We start from the raw sequence: 14813 nt of genomic DNA, 5'->3' as shown, positions 1-14813 counted from the left end.
TTTTTTTTTTTTTTTCTAGTTGGTGATAGAGTGGCAAAGGATTAGAACCGCTGTTGCTTTTTTACTGGTCTCTGGGGCTCCATTGGAGAGATTTACTCTTTGTAGTGTAAGGGCACAGATTTGTCTGCAGTAGTTCCCCTTTCTGCACAAGATGGCGGTAGAGGGCCATTTGGATTACTAGGCAGTGCAGGTTCCACAGGAGCCGCTAGAGGTCCCCATATGTAAGATACCATTGGTAGGTTGGGGGAACATGGAGTTAATGCCAGCCCTGCCCCTGCAAGCAGTGGGGTACCTTGGGTAGAGGGCTAGCGTATATTGGTGGGGAGCCACCAGGGTTTTATCATGGAAAGCATCTGAGGACCAGTCTACAATAAGATTTAGACAGCAAGGCTCCACCTTTCCCCTTCCTCTTAGGGGTTGAGAAACCGGAAAGGAAAGGTAAGGATTTTTAAGATTACTTGCATCCTCTGTCTAAGGATGCAGGACTCTGGTAAGGGGCTCCTCCTTGACTCTTTCGTCTAAACTATCTATCGACTGTTGGTAACTAAGCCCCTTCTTGGGTCCAGAATGACCACGTGGGTCCATATGGATTTGATGGACTGTTCAGTAAAGCATTGAAAAAGGCCTTCTACTTCTGGACTCGTTCTTCCCGGTAATCTTATTTGATTGTTGGTATTTGGGTTTGTCCCAAAGCTCTGCTCTCTACAGTGCAGCACAGTAATGATGCTACTGCTACTTTTACAAATAATTTTTTTTTATGATATGCAATGGCATTCCGTGCACACACTGCATATTTATATGCTTTATATGCTTTGTGGCTATCAAAAATATATGCAAATAGAAGTTTGTGTCCAGACTTCAGCTTTAAATGCCCACTCTAACCGGCACACACAATCTCCATTTTCTGTATCCAGGAGTCAGCATATAAATTTCTCCTCAAGTGGTACAAGACTCCATCTCATTTAGTACAGATGTTTCCCACCAATGATGCCCGTTGTTGGAGAGGGTGTGACCAACTTGGCACATTTCTCCACCTTTGATGGTCCTGTCCCAAAATTAGTCTTAGATTTCAAGAAAATGACCCTTCGACCACTATAAAGTTCTCCCTTTTAATTTCTTTTTCATGGGGTACCCTCCTCAATGAAACAAGAGAAACTTTACTCCCCATCTCGTAAATGCAGGCAAATCCTTAATCCCTAGGTTCTGGAAACAGAAAACCTGCCCTAAACTTTCAGATGGGATAATGGAGGTAGATACTATTATGGAGGTAGAACATTGAGAATACATGGTCAACAACAAACAATAGAAATTTAAAGACATGTGGACGAGCTGGATGTACTATTCTGCTGAGATCCCAGGTGATTGATCATTTCCCTATGTATTTTTTGGGCAGCTTGATAAATGGTAATACTCAATCCTCTTTTTTTTTTCCCTACCCAGGTATTATTTGGATAGGATGTTTTCTCTTTTTTTTTTTCCCTTTTTTTTCTTAGGCTGTTTTTATTGCTTAATTATTTATAGAGTAATGTACTTCACCAATTATACATTTTATGAGGCTTGTCCAGAGATGTTGATAATATCTTGCCAAATACCTAGATTATACCTGGACCTTGCTTATTTTGCTGTTAACATTTTGGTTTTGTGAGATCTGCTGTAGAATTTCAGGACTTGATATCAGCCTCTTATTGATTTCCTATTGTGGTATTTTTTGTATTGTCTTTAAACTTTAATAAAGTTTAATTACCGTATTTTTCACCGTATAAGACACACTTTTTCTTCCCCAAAACTGGGGGGGGAAAGTTGGTGCGTCTTATACAACAAATACACATTTTGCCTGCATTAAAACTGCCCCTAACTTTGTGTGGTGCTTGCTCGCATGTACTGCGGGCTGTGGAGACTTCTCTGACCCTCCCTGCATGGCCAGGCTGTGTGTGTTCGGGCTTCCCTCTCCCTCCTATAGCGCGCCTTGTCCCCCCCTCCCGACAGTCTAACCACGTGCTGCCCGGGCACCATGTCAACGCTCTGCTGAGCTTAACGGTACCTTTCCCTCCATCAGTGCGGGCTGTGCCTCCTCCTGTCTCCCCGGGCAGTCTCACTCCTTGCTGGGCAGTGTGGGCACAATCGCACCGCTTCTGTGCATATCTCCCGGGCACTATATCAATCTATGCTGCCCTGAAATGTCCGCACGTCTGCCCCTCCTGCTTCATACATTCCGCCTCCTCCGGCCAATGTTTACTGTGTGCTGTCCATGCTCTGCTCCGCCCCGCTCCTACTTGATTTGATGCCCGTGTTACTTTCACTGTTTACTGACTTTACTGACTGTTAATGAGAGTAAAGAGAGTTCTTAATATGTTGCATGGTTGACATAAAATTTTTCTGCTGTTAACTTTATACAGTTGATATAAAATATTTTACTACAGTATTTGGTTCAGAATCTTTTTTTTCTAGATTTTCCTCCTTTAAAATTGGGTGCGTCTTATATTCCCGGAGCATCTTATACGGCGAAAAATACAGTATATAAAAAATGCCATCTTTACCCAAAACTAATATTTTTGAGCTCTGTGGGTTCTAGCAAGATTAACTGCATACTAGCTTGTTAAATCCCTAGGAGACTTCAGCGGTTGGAATTCCCAGCTCTGCCAGACTGAAGGGGCCATTTTACAATAATGATCAGTCATTTTACAAATGATCGATCATGATCTGTCAAGTTATGAGAGTATGACACTTTCCTTATGTCCTTATGGGTGGGGAGACAGACTATAATTTGTAAATACTAGTAGCAAGTATTAGTCTGTTGAGTAACTTCCAAAAGAATTCGGATATGGCATAGAAGGTCCGTTCATTTTTTTCACATTTTAGATATGTTGTAGGTATGGTTCCAAGTAGGCACTTTGGGGTTGATTTACTAAAACCAGAGAGTGCAAAATCTGATGTAGCTATGCATGGTAGCCAATCAGCTTCTAACTTCAGCTTGTTCAATTAAGCTTTGACAAAATAAATGGAAGCTGTTTGACTACCATGCACAGGTGCACCAGATTTTGCGCTCTCCTGTTTCAGTAAATCAACCCTTTTGTGTATTAGATGCATTTTACATTCATTACCATTGAGCCCTATGTAATCTGTGTTTTGTTGGAAAGCACAACAAAGATGTAGCAAGCAGATTTTACAATGCATAACTCCAGAAAAGCATATCCAATGATGTCTTCACAGTCTAGACTTTATGTGCTTTTGCTACTAAGGACAACATGTATGTTTTTTAATAAACTTGGTAATTAGTAAAGTGGAAAGTACAATAAACCACAGCAACCATCTAGAATTCATCCTGTTAGGACAGACTATTATATGGTGGTTGAGACCGGTCCAGCATGCACCTTTGTTTTTTAAATTGAATACATGATTATTTAATAAACTGCATGCAGAAAAACCGTATCAAGCCAGGCCAACACAAGATGGTTGGTACTGGCCCATCAGGTTGATTCTTGCACTGCTAAATCAAATAAGTTTTACAGTGTTCAGAACAGCTTTGAAAATAAAGGAATAACAAATCAGTGAATCCACTGAATTCAACCAAATATAGCTCACCTATCACAAAAATGTTCTCATTTTATTTAATATTTTATAGGTTGCCAAAAAGGCCAGCACTAGACCTATTTTACCATAGAATTAACTTTTTATCCACAGAAGGAAAAATATAAAATATCTGTGAGTTTTACTCCAATGCTACTTTTATGCAAACACCAGAATCTTGCCAAAAAATTATATATTTTACATTAGAAGGTTGCCGTAAAATAGCAACGTGACAAGTAGTGGGGTGGTAAAGCCAAAAGTAAAAGTGTACCTATCCATTTAGATGACCATTCCTTCCTCTTTACCATCCCATGATATACTGTGCACAAAACATAAAAAAATAGTTTCATTAGTGTGACAATAAAATGGTTTACATGTGCAGAAACAGCCGGATTCATAAAAAAAAAAAAAAAAATGAAAAAAAGAAAATGACCTCAAAGTGGAGAAGTTGCCCATAGTGACCAATCAGAATTCTTGTTAAAGCGTAGGTTTACAGTTGATTTACCGCAAGGAGAAAAGAAAAAAAAAAAGTCACCTTTGCGGTGATTTGTTACTGCACAGGGTAGAGTTTGGTCTCCTTCAAGATGGCTGCTAGAGTATGCAGGAAATCATGACAATATTAGAGAAATGTTGTTGGGATGTCCCACATAACCACAAAGCAGAACTGGCTAAATTGTGGTATAGGGTACTCTTACAGTGGCCTTTGTCCTACATTTTAAAAATCCAGGAACTGATCAACTGTCCTGGTTATCATTTGGTTCCAGCCCTACCATACTTTTATGCACCCACTGAAACCCATTGAGCTTTGGCTTAGAGGAGCTACTACTACAGCACAGTCTGGGGCTAAGTTGGCCAAAAGAAATATATGTTTTTCTTTGTTTAAGAAACACATGCAGTAACTTTAACGCAGATATTAATTGTGTTTTAATGTAAAATAAATCTTGCTACTTACTAATTAAATTATATATTTACTGCATATGATAAGATACGAGTCTTATTTGCTTGCCACAACCGTTTCCTGATGTAGTAGTGTTGTGCAAAAGATGTGACTTCCTTTTTCCTCTCTATTAACATAATCATTTGACTCAGCATGACTTAAAACAATAAACTATGTGTGGTGTATTCTTTATCACTTTTAGCCCCAGGTCTAATCATTCCATACATATATACAGACAGAATTTAAAGCTGCGTATACAGGCATCATTTTCTTTTTGTACAGCCGAAAAGCTGGACAAAAAAAAAACAGACTCCCTACACAAGCGAGGTGGATGGAGGAATCTTCCCAATTGTGCTATTGTATTAGCAGGAATCCTCTACTGTCAGAATACACTGATCAGTGCTGCAGCTGATTGGCTGCAGCAGCCGATTAAAAGAAAGTTTTCCAGCAGTACTGATCAAATTCTATCGGACAGGTAGGGCCATACTCAAATCGAAATTCAGCCGCTACCTGTTGAACTGGCTGAATTTCGATAGGTGTGCACCCAGTTTAAAGGCTACGAATCTGGGATTGAAAGACTATATCTTAAAAAGTCACACCAAAACGGTTAGGCAAAATGTACAGTGCTCGCTAAAATCGCATCATAGCTTCTTTTTAAAACAGGCGGTATTTAGGCTTCATTATTTTAGACATTAAAAAAAATGAGAGGTTTGGACCTCATTTAAGAAATCAATGTTATGCTATGAAGAAATGCATGAAGCATACAAAAGCATCACAAAACAAAAGCCAAAATGATACATTGGTTGCACTGTTTTATATCAAGTATACCACATAGTAACAGACAGTTAGGATAATTTAGCAGCTCTGTAGGCTGATTTGAAAGCAACCTACATTCATTAGTTAAAATGGTTGAAAAGTCAGAGTAGTATCTTGATATAACAGAGGGGCTGGCAATAATCCTACTCTGACTTTACTGCCAGCTACCAATAGTGGCAGGAGGGGAGGGGGTTGAGAAGATCGCTCATACACACACAGGAGCTGACAGGCAGGGAGGGAGGGGGAGAGAGGAGAGACCATAGGATGACGGAGGCACATAAACTGAACATGGTATCATGGATCAGCAGCCATAATTACCGTGGTCAGTTTACATAGGTGGACACAGGAACAGGCAGGATCAACCAGGTGTTTTACAGCATTGAAACGGACAGATTAGACAGCACAAGCACTATGCTGTTTAACCTGCTTTAAAGCAACAGGATCTCTCTTTTGGGTGGGGGTTACAACCTCTTTAAACATTTGTTGTTTTTAATTACAACCAATGTTTTTTCTACTTCCTGGGTTAGTGAAGCACTGTACTGCTGATCTGATCCCAGGGGAAAGGGAAAGACCCCCCCCCCTACCCCTACTTCCAATATGATGTGCACTGTCACATACCAGGAGGCAGTCCCAGAATTCCAGCAAGAGAAGGGAGAGGAATGTATCTGCCCTAAGTAAAAATGGCCACTGTAGCAAGAAGGGGGAGGAAAAGAAGAAATAAGGTATGCAAAGAATTAAAAAATGCAATTACCTATTATTCTTGCTCTTCCCCTTCAGTGTTCTATGCTAGCATAAAAATAGCCAAACTCTTTTTCAAAAGCATCTTCACACAGACTTGTAGTGTTGAAGAAGAGAGTAGGTGGGTTTCTCCAGGTCTGTAAAGCAGCCCCATAATTGACTTGATTTTCTTTCCTTCCACCACGGGAAATCCCTCCTATAGTACTATTGGGTTCTGCCAGCAGGGGGGGCATGGGGAGCTTTCCCAGCCAGCACAACACAATAATTACCTCTGGCGGCTATAGCCACTGGCAGTAATCATGTGTAACAAATCTGACAAGCTGGTTGTATCCAAGACGATCGATAGATCACCTTGGGTACAACCAGCCTGTCCATACATGGATCGAATTTGATCTCTGTATAGCCAGCTTAAGATTACAGTGCACTGGGCAGTATGGTCAGGATCTGCTGTCTATATGGTACAGATATATTTAGACACACTGTGCAATCGCTATAACAGGAAGGCTGGGGTAAGACTACAATATTGATGTATGTTAGTAAAATGTCAAACTGACTGAACACCTATTTGGGCTTGTTAATACACACAGCTGGTGGGATTGGGGGGGGGGTTAAAAATAGATGATTATGCTGCAGTTTTACTGCCTCCTGACTGCTCCCCCTAACCTAACATAGCGCCCAGAAGAGGGTGTTGTACAAATGCTGCAACAAAAAAGTATTCCTCCTTTTGTACTGGTAAACGGGCCTGTGCCTCAACCGCGTGCAATGCACAAAGATGTGGCGCGATTGTGCTTTTTAGGGTTAAAATAGGCAGCGAGGAGGTGACACATTGCCTCCCAGCCGCCTGTCAACTGCCATTTGAAAAGCAATCCACCACGGTGTGAACAAGCCCTTTCTGTGACTTTACCTCGGCTTTAATATATCTTCTATATTTACAGTGCTGCACTAAGAATAGAATGTTCTACTCCCACGCCAAAGAAGAAAACCTTTTACAATTTCCATCAATCATGTTTTTATAATCAATATCCGCTTAATATGTATGAAATGCCACAGCTATTACTATCCCTAATCTGCATGTGTCCAATGAATGCTGTATACTAGAAATATTGTGCACGGTTAGCATGCTCTGTGTCAGTAAATGGAATGTTAAATTTCTTAATGATGCCATCAATGGTGGAGCTTTACAAGACCCGGAGCACACAGAATCTGGTACAGCTGTGCATAGCAACCAATCGGCTTCTAACTGTAGCTTGTTCAATTAAGCTTTGACAATCAGTCCTGATTCAAACGGATGCGTATTCCGCACCACATCCAAATCGCACCCCATTCATGCAAACCACTGCGGTTGTGTGTGTTACGTTAACGACACCCCGAAAATATTTTTTACTGAGGATTCCGTGCAATCTGAGCCATACAGAATAATGGCTCAAATCACACTGCTCAAGAATCACATATAATTTGAACAGGAATGTGGTGCAATTCCTGTTCAAGATTGCATGCGGTACCCGCCCCACATAGTGTAAACCCGCACTAAGCCCTCGTTCACACTGAGGGTGGGTTTGAAATCTTTGGGTTCTTCAATCCTGCACGTCAGTGTGAGTTCGGAGGCGATTTGACAAACATCTGTGCGGGTTCCTGCACAGATGTCTTTTGAAATTGCCCCCGAAGTTGGCAAAAGGAGTGCGGAAACTACATTTGGGAATCGGTGTGGTGTCACACTGATTCGGGCTGTGCCGTTGCGGGCAATATGCTCCGACTGACATGTCAAATCGGCCTTATGTGTACGGGGGGCTAAAACCTAGAAGGTGATTGGTTACTACGAACAGCTGCACCGGATGTACCAGTTTTAGGAAAATTTCCCCCAATATTCCTTCCTGCCTAGAAAACAGTAGGTTCATATACATGTCCTCCGAGTCTTACTGTATTATTTTAATTGCACTGTCTGCTCTTATGTTGTAAAGCGCTAAACATACAGTTGGCGCTATATAAATCCTGTATATTAATAATAATAATAATAATATCAAATGGCTGAATATTGGACTATGCTGTGCCAAATATGATATGCAGTAATTGTATTATAGTCAGTTATATGTTGTATCCGGTCACATTTTCTTTTTTTTTTTTACTGCTGTTCCCAGGTAATAGGTCCTTTTTCAAAATGAAAGAAACGCATCGAATGTGGTAAGAAGGGGAAGACTGAAAAGGAAATGGAAGTCTGTAGGGTTAGAAATGTGAATGAAACATTAGAGCTACTAACATGATGACTAATCTAGCCCAACATGTTTGTCTTAAAAAACAATACCCTTAGTATGCTCATGTCATGAACAGTTATAAAAAAAAAATTAAAAAAAAAATGTATGTATGTATAAATGTATTATATATATATATAAAAAAATTATATATATATATATATATATATATATATATATTTTTTTTTTTTTATATATAATATATACATATTTTTTTTTTGTGCTGCCGTGCAGACTTTCAGTCTATCCTGCTTTTACAGGAAATATATATATATTAGAATAATAAATTATTATATAATACTATTATAAAATAATAATATTATTGTATAATAATAATAATAATAATATTATTATTATAATAATATAATAAAAATACACACATAAAAAAAAATATATATATATATTTTTTTTTAATGTGTGTATTTTTATTATAATAATATTATTATTATACAATAATATTATATAATAATAATTTATTATTCTAATATATATATATATATATATATATATATATATATATATATATATATTAGAATAATAAATTATTATTATATAATATTATTGTATAATAATAATATTATTATTATTATAATAAAAATACACACATTCAAAAAAATATATATATATATATATTTTTTTTATGTGTGTATTTTATTATATTATTATAATAATAATATTATTATTATTATACAATAATATTATTATTTTATAATAATATTATATAATAATTTATTATTCTAATATATATATATATATATATATTTCCTGTAAAAGCAGGATAGACTGAAAGTCTGCACGGCAGCACAAAAAAAAAGAAAAAAAAAACTGAATCAAAGTGCTGTTACCTATATAAACCAAAAGCATTAGTAGATCAGACTATTGTATTATATAAGATGTTATTGTGTACACCTTCCCTTTGTATCCCATTCTCACTACTCAATGTGCACCATGCTTAGTGAATAGGCTTAGAAGAGCTAGCACATATTTTATTTTGATGGCACCAGCCTCTGAAGTCTGCCCTGCATTCTCTTTGTTTGTAACACATGTAGGAAGAAAAACTGATATTCTGGCCATGCCATATTTATTAACCCACGTCAGTCTTTGCATAATTACGCACAAATGAAACAGAGTACCATAGTTGTTGATATTGAAGTTTCATTGATTAAGAAAAAGGTAATAATTCTGGTCTTTTTTCATTGGATAATAACAGGGTGGGCTGAGTGAGTGGGGTGGGGGGGATTGAGATCTGTTCACACACTCACAGACAACAAAGGCTTAGAAACGACAAGAATGTATGCTAAATATTCAGCAGGAAAAAAGAAATAACCGAAAAAAGTCAGCAAAGGCAGGATTCCTAAAATGAATGCATTGCAAGTAAAAAGGTCTTGTGATCAGCGGGCTCTTCCGTTGTAGAAAATCATGAATGGGCATAGCTGGATATCAATGAGAAACCGTGAATGGAAGGGCAGGTTTACAGACAGCAATGAATTAAATATAAACACGGTTGGATCCATCACGTATCAATAGAAATTCACATTCTCGGATTTCACAGGAGCACTGCCTCTAACAAGTATTAAACACAATAACATCTAAATGTAGTAAATGTATTTACTAAATAGATTTGGTTTTAAAAATGTCTGCAGCTAGCAGTTCACGCTGTTTAACCGATACATGATATAGTGAGAGACAAAGCAGATTTGTAAGGCTGTCCACTGTACAGGTAATACTTATTTCTCTTAATCATACACATCTATATGGTGAAAGATCAAAGTAAAGAAAGAGAAAAAATAGAACCCAATGACCTAACGACATATGGCATTTTCCCACCCTGGTTCATTGAGGTCAAGGCTTGCTTGCAATCAGGTTTAGCCATTAAAATAAAAGATGAGCATGTCTGTATTAAATATGGGTGACAGTTTGAGGAACCTCAATATTACTCTGCCTTTAGATTCTGAATGACTTCATTCTACAACCAAACTCAAACTAATTGTTGGCTAGAAAGAATATGATCGAAGTGTATGATTGAACAATGACATTAGGATGATTCTGTTATAAAAACAAAATGTTTGTGTCAACTGTTAAAATCTACTAAATCTCACATTCTAATCTATATACCACAACAAATAAATAAAAATGACTTTATTTCTAAAATGTTAAACAGCATAGCAAATACATTTGGGTAACCGTAAAGGAAAGGAAATATAACTGTACTTGACAGCTCATTCAAAGAACTGAAATTGCCTGCAAGCTCAATATTCCTGGCAGTAAATGTGATTCTTGTATGTATACTGACATAGACGTATATGTCTGACCTTTTACCACATAGGAGATGTGTACAATGTTATAACATTGTATCATTTGATTTTAAAAATAAATAAATATAAATAAATATTTTTAGTTGGTGCACACAAAAGAAAAATATTACACTTCTAAAGAATGACATCACAAAGACGGGTTTCTACAACAAGGTCCTACAAAGGAGAAATACCAAAAAGTCTGGATTTCTGTTTACTTAAATTAGTGAAAAATCCAATGCTAGTTGCTGTGAGATACCCTTCCTTACACCGCCTTTCTGAAGAGGACCACATTTAAGGCCTATTAAAGCTGTTTCTTTAAACTTTAAAATATAGTGATGGTCAAAGGGTCATTTTAAGCTTTCTCGAGTATAAGAATTAACTTGTGGCCTACCAGACTACAGCAAACCTTACAAGAGAAATGGTTTAATACACTGTTATATCAGTGTGCTACCGAATTCACAAAAGCCATGTATGGTAACCATATGGAGTATAAAACGTAGACTGGTGTATGGAGCAAAAATGTGAAGGTCTAAAAATCTAGGTTGGAGTATGGAGCAAAAATGTGAGGGTCTAAAACATAGATTGGTGTATGAGGCAGAAATATAAGGGTATAAAACCTTAGGTTGGTGTATGGAGCAAAAGTGTGAGGGTCTAAAAACATAGGTTGGTGTATGAAGCAAAAATGTGAAGGTCTAAAAACGTAGGTTGGTGTATGAAGCAAAAATGTGAAGGTCTAAAAACGTAGGTTGGTGTATGAGGCAAAAATATAAGGGTATAAAACCATAGGTTGGTGTATGGAGCAAAAGTGTGAGGGTATAAAATTGTAGGTTGGTGTATGGAGCAAAAATTTGAGAGTCTAAAATCTGGATTGGTTTATGGAGTAAAAATGTGAGGGTATAAAATCGTACATTGGTGTATGGAGCAAAAATGTGAGGGTCTAAAAACGTAGGTTGGTGTATGAAGCAAAAATGTGAAGGTCTAAAAACGTAGGTTGGTGTATGGAGCAAAAATGTGAGGTGGTTAAAACGTAGGTTGGTGAGTGGAGCAAAAATGTGAAGGTCTTAAAACGTAGGTTGGTGAGTGGAGCAAAAATGTGAGGGACTAAAATGTAGATTGGTGTATCGAGCAAAAATGTGTGGGTCTAAAACATAGATTGGTGTAGAGGGCAAAAATGTGAGGGTCTAATACAGGGGTCTCTAAACTTTTTAAACAAAGAGCCAGTTTACTGTTCTTAAGATTTTTGGGGGGCCAGATTATGGCCATTGGGGGTAGAAAAGGTCCAGATGTCAGTGGAAAAAACCATGCCCCATCTTTGATGTCAGTGAGAGGAATTGTGCCCTATCGTTGGTGCCATTGGCAAGAATTTAGCCCCATTATTGGTGTCATTGGGAGGAATTATGGCCCTTCGCTGGGGTCAGTGGGGGGAAATTATGCCCCATTGTTGGTATCAGTGGATGAAAGTGCCCCAAGGACCAGATAAAAGCAAGCAAAGGGCCGCATCTGGCCCCAGGGCCACAGTTTGGAGACCACTGGTCTAAAACGTAGATTGGTGTGTGGGGTCAAAATTTAAAGGTCAAAATGTAGATTGAAGTATGGAGCAAAAATGTGAGGGTCTAAAACGCAGATTGGTGTATGGAGCACAAATGTGAGGGTGTAAAATGTGGATTGGTGTATGGGGCAAAATGTGAGGGTTTAAAATGTGGATTGGTTTATGGAGCAAAAATGTGAGGGTATAAAATCGTACATTGGTGTATGGAGCAAAAATGTGAAGGTACAAAATGTAGATTGGTGTAGGGAGCAAAAATGTGAAGGTCCAAAAAAAGTAGATTGGTGTAGGGAGCAAAAATGTGAAGGTCTTAAATGTAGATTGGTGTATGAAGCAAAAATGTGAGGGTCTAAAAATGTAGAGAGCAGAAATGTGAGCTTCTAAAACCCATATAGGTGCAGAGTTTAAAAATATGAGCTTCTAAAACCTAGGATGATGTAGGGGTAACAAAAAATGTGAGCTTCTAAAATCTGGATTGGCATAGGGAGCAAATACGGTATGTAAGCTTCTAAAGCGCAAGTTGCCGAAGGCATAGAAAAATGTGAGTTTCTAAAACCTTGATTGGTGTAAGGAGCAAATATGTGAGCTCCAAAAACCTATATAGGTGTAGGGATCAAAAATGTGAGCTTCTCAACCTAGGATGATGTAGGGGTAAAAAAAATGCGAGCTTCTAAAATCTGGATTGGCATAGGGAGCAAATATGTAAGCTTCTAAGGTCCAAGTTGCCGAAGGGATAGAAAAATGTGAGTTTCTAAAACCTTGATTGGTGTAAGGAGCATAAATGTGAGCTCCAAAAACCTATTTAGGTGAGGGGATCAAAAATATGAGCTTCTCAACCTAGGATGACGTAGGGGTAAAAAGAACGTGAGCTTCTAAAATCTGGATTGGTGTAGGGAGCAAATATGTAAGCTTCTAAAGCCTAGGTTACCGAAGGTAATAAAAAAAATGTGAGTTTCTAAAACCTTGCAAATATGTGAGCTCCAAAAACCTATACAGGTGTAGGGATCAAAAATATGAGCTTCTAAAACATTGGTGTAGGGGTAAAAAAATGTGAGTTTCTAAAATCTAGATTTGGAGAGGTCTCAAACCCACCTTGTGCCAACCCATAATTGTTTTTCAACAAATAGTAGTCAGAAGATACCAAATAAGTCACAACATGACACTACTAGAAGTGACCACCTACCTAGTCTACTCTACATTTAAAGAAATATAGAATGGATGCAGAGACTTTTGTTGTTGGTGTTCTCTGGGAACCCAAGCTACATTGATGCTATTGTTCTAAGACTCCCCAAAAAAAAGATGGCTACCGAAACAAGGCGCTGTCATTTTGGGTCCCCCCCACCTGGTGAGATACAGGTGACTATAAAGCTTGTACTATTCTTCATTTATGTATGCATTTACCATATGGGGTTTGCAGATGGAATAGTCACACTTATGAATGGAGCTGGTTCCTTCATTGATAAAGATCCCCTCCCAGTGCTGTGCTATGTGCATTGTTGTACCTTTGAGTAGACAGATGTCAGTGGTGTCGTTGTCCTTGCGTAGAGCCTGTACCACCAATGATACCGTGCTGTCCTCCCGCAGACACTCGGCTCTGGGGCTCCTCTCATCATACACAATGATGGCAGAGTAAAGTCCTGATCGGAGCCGGGTCAGTACCTCTTCCTCCTCCTTGCTCCCAGCCGGTAGGATCTGTTCTAGGCTCACAGAACCCTTGGCTCTTCTCCGTACTATGGTGTTACAGCGAACGTTCACCGATCCCTGGATGAAGCCCGCACTGTGCGCCAAGAAAGGTCTACAGTCCAGAAGCAGGCAAGTGCCTCCGACCCCCACACTGCCGTTATTACTATGGCTGATCGGGCTGGAATGGTACAGCTTGTCGGTAGTGCTCCGGTTGGGTAAGCCGTCTCTTTTCAGTAGCCGTTTCAGTACGCTGCAATCCATCTCTCTCAGCTCATCCATGATCAGCATAATAGAGATTGGGAGGGAGGAAGGCTGCTACAAAGGTAGGTACCTGGTGGTGGTGGAGGAGAGAAGAGGAGACAAGGCAGCACTACTCTGCCTCCCTCACTGACGTCTTGTCTGCAGCCAGAGAAATGAGTGAGACCAATCTACTGCACGTTGTCCTTCTCTCCGCCCTATACTGGTGACGGGGAGAGGGAACACAGCATCCCCAGCCTCCCTACACACGTGTCCTAACAGGGCTACCTAACTATGTTACCAGTCCTTGGGGCACATTACCTCCAACTGCCACCAACCATGGGGCTTATTTCTTCCCACCAAATATGGGACATTATTCCCTTCCACCAACACCAGTAGGGTGCTATTCTTTCCACTGATACCAACCATGGGCACTTATTCCTTTCACTAATACCAACCATGGGGCTTCCTATTCTTTCCACTCATACCAACCATGGGGCACCTATTCCTTTCACGAATACCAACCATGGGCACTTATTCCTTTCATTAATACCAACCATGGGGCTTCCTATTCTTTCCACTCATACCAACCATGGGGCTTCCTATTCCTTTCACTGATACCAACCATGGGCACTTATTCCTTTCATTAATACCAACCATGGGGCTTCCTATTCTTTCCACTGATACCAACCATGGGCACTTATTCCTTTCACTAATACCAACCATGGGGCTTCCTATTCTTTCCA

At 39.0% G+C, this 14813-nt stretch overlaps 1 protein-coding gene across 1 annotated transcript in view; it reads right to left on the bottom strand.

Annotated features, from left to right (window-relative positions):
* DUSP4 (dual specificity phosphatase 4) overlaps window positions 1–14256 on the bottom strand; it is a 31626-nt gene extending 17370 nt beyond the window's left edge. The window contains exon 1 of the mRNA XM_082262167.1: window positions 13650–14256. Within this exon, the coding sequence (XP_082118293.1) occupies window positions 13650–14118 (469 nt within the window). The 5' untranslated portion in view covers window positions 14119–14256. The remainder of the gene's footprint in view (window positions 1–13649) is intronic.
* Between the last annotated feature and the right edge of the window lie 557 nt (window positions 14257–14813).

Source organism: Pelophylax lessonae (genome assembly GCF_965119305.1).
Source record: "Pelophylax lessonae genome assembly, chromosome: 1".
NCBI classification, from domain to species: domain Eukaryota; kingdom Metazoa; phylum Chordata; class Amphibia; order Anura; family Ranidae; genus Pelophylax; species Pelophylax lessonae.
The sequence above is the reverse complement of the archived record's forward strand: the minus strand, read 5'-3'. Positions and strand labels throughout refer to the sequence as shown.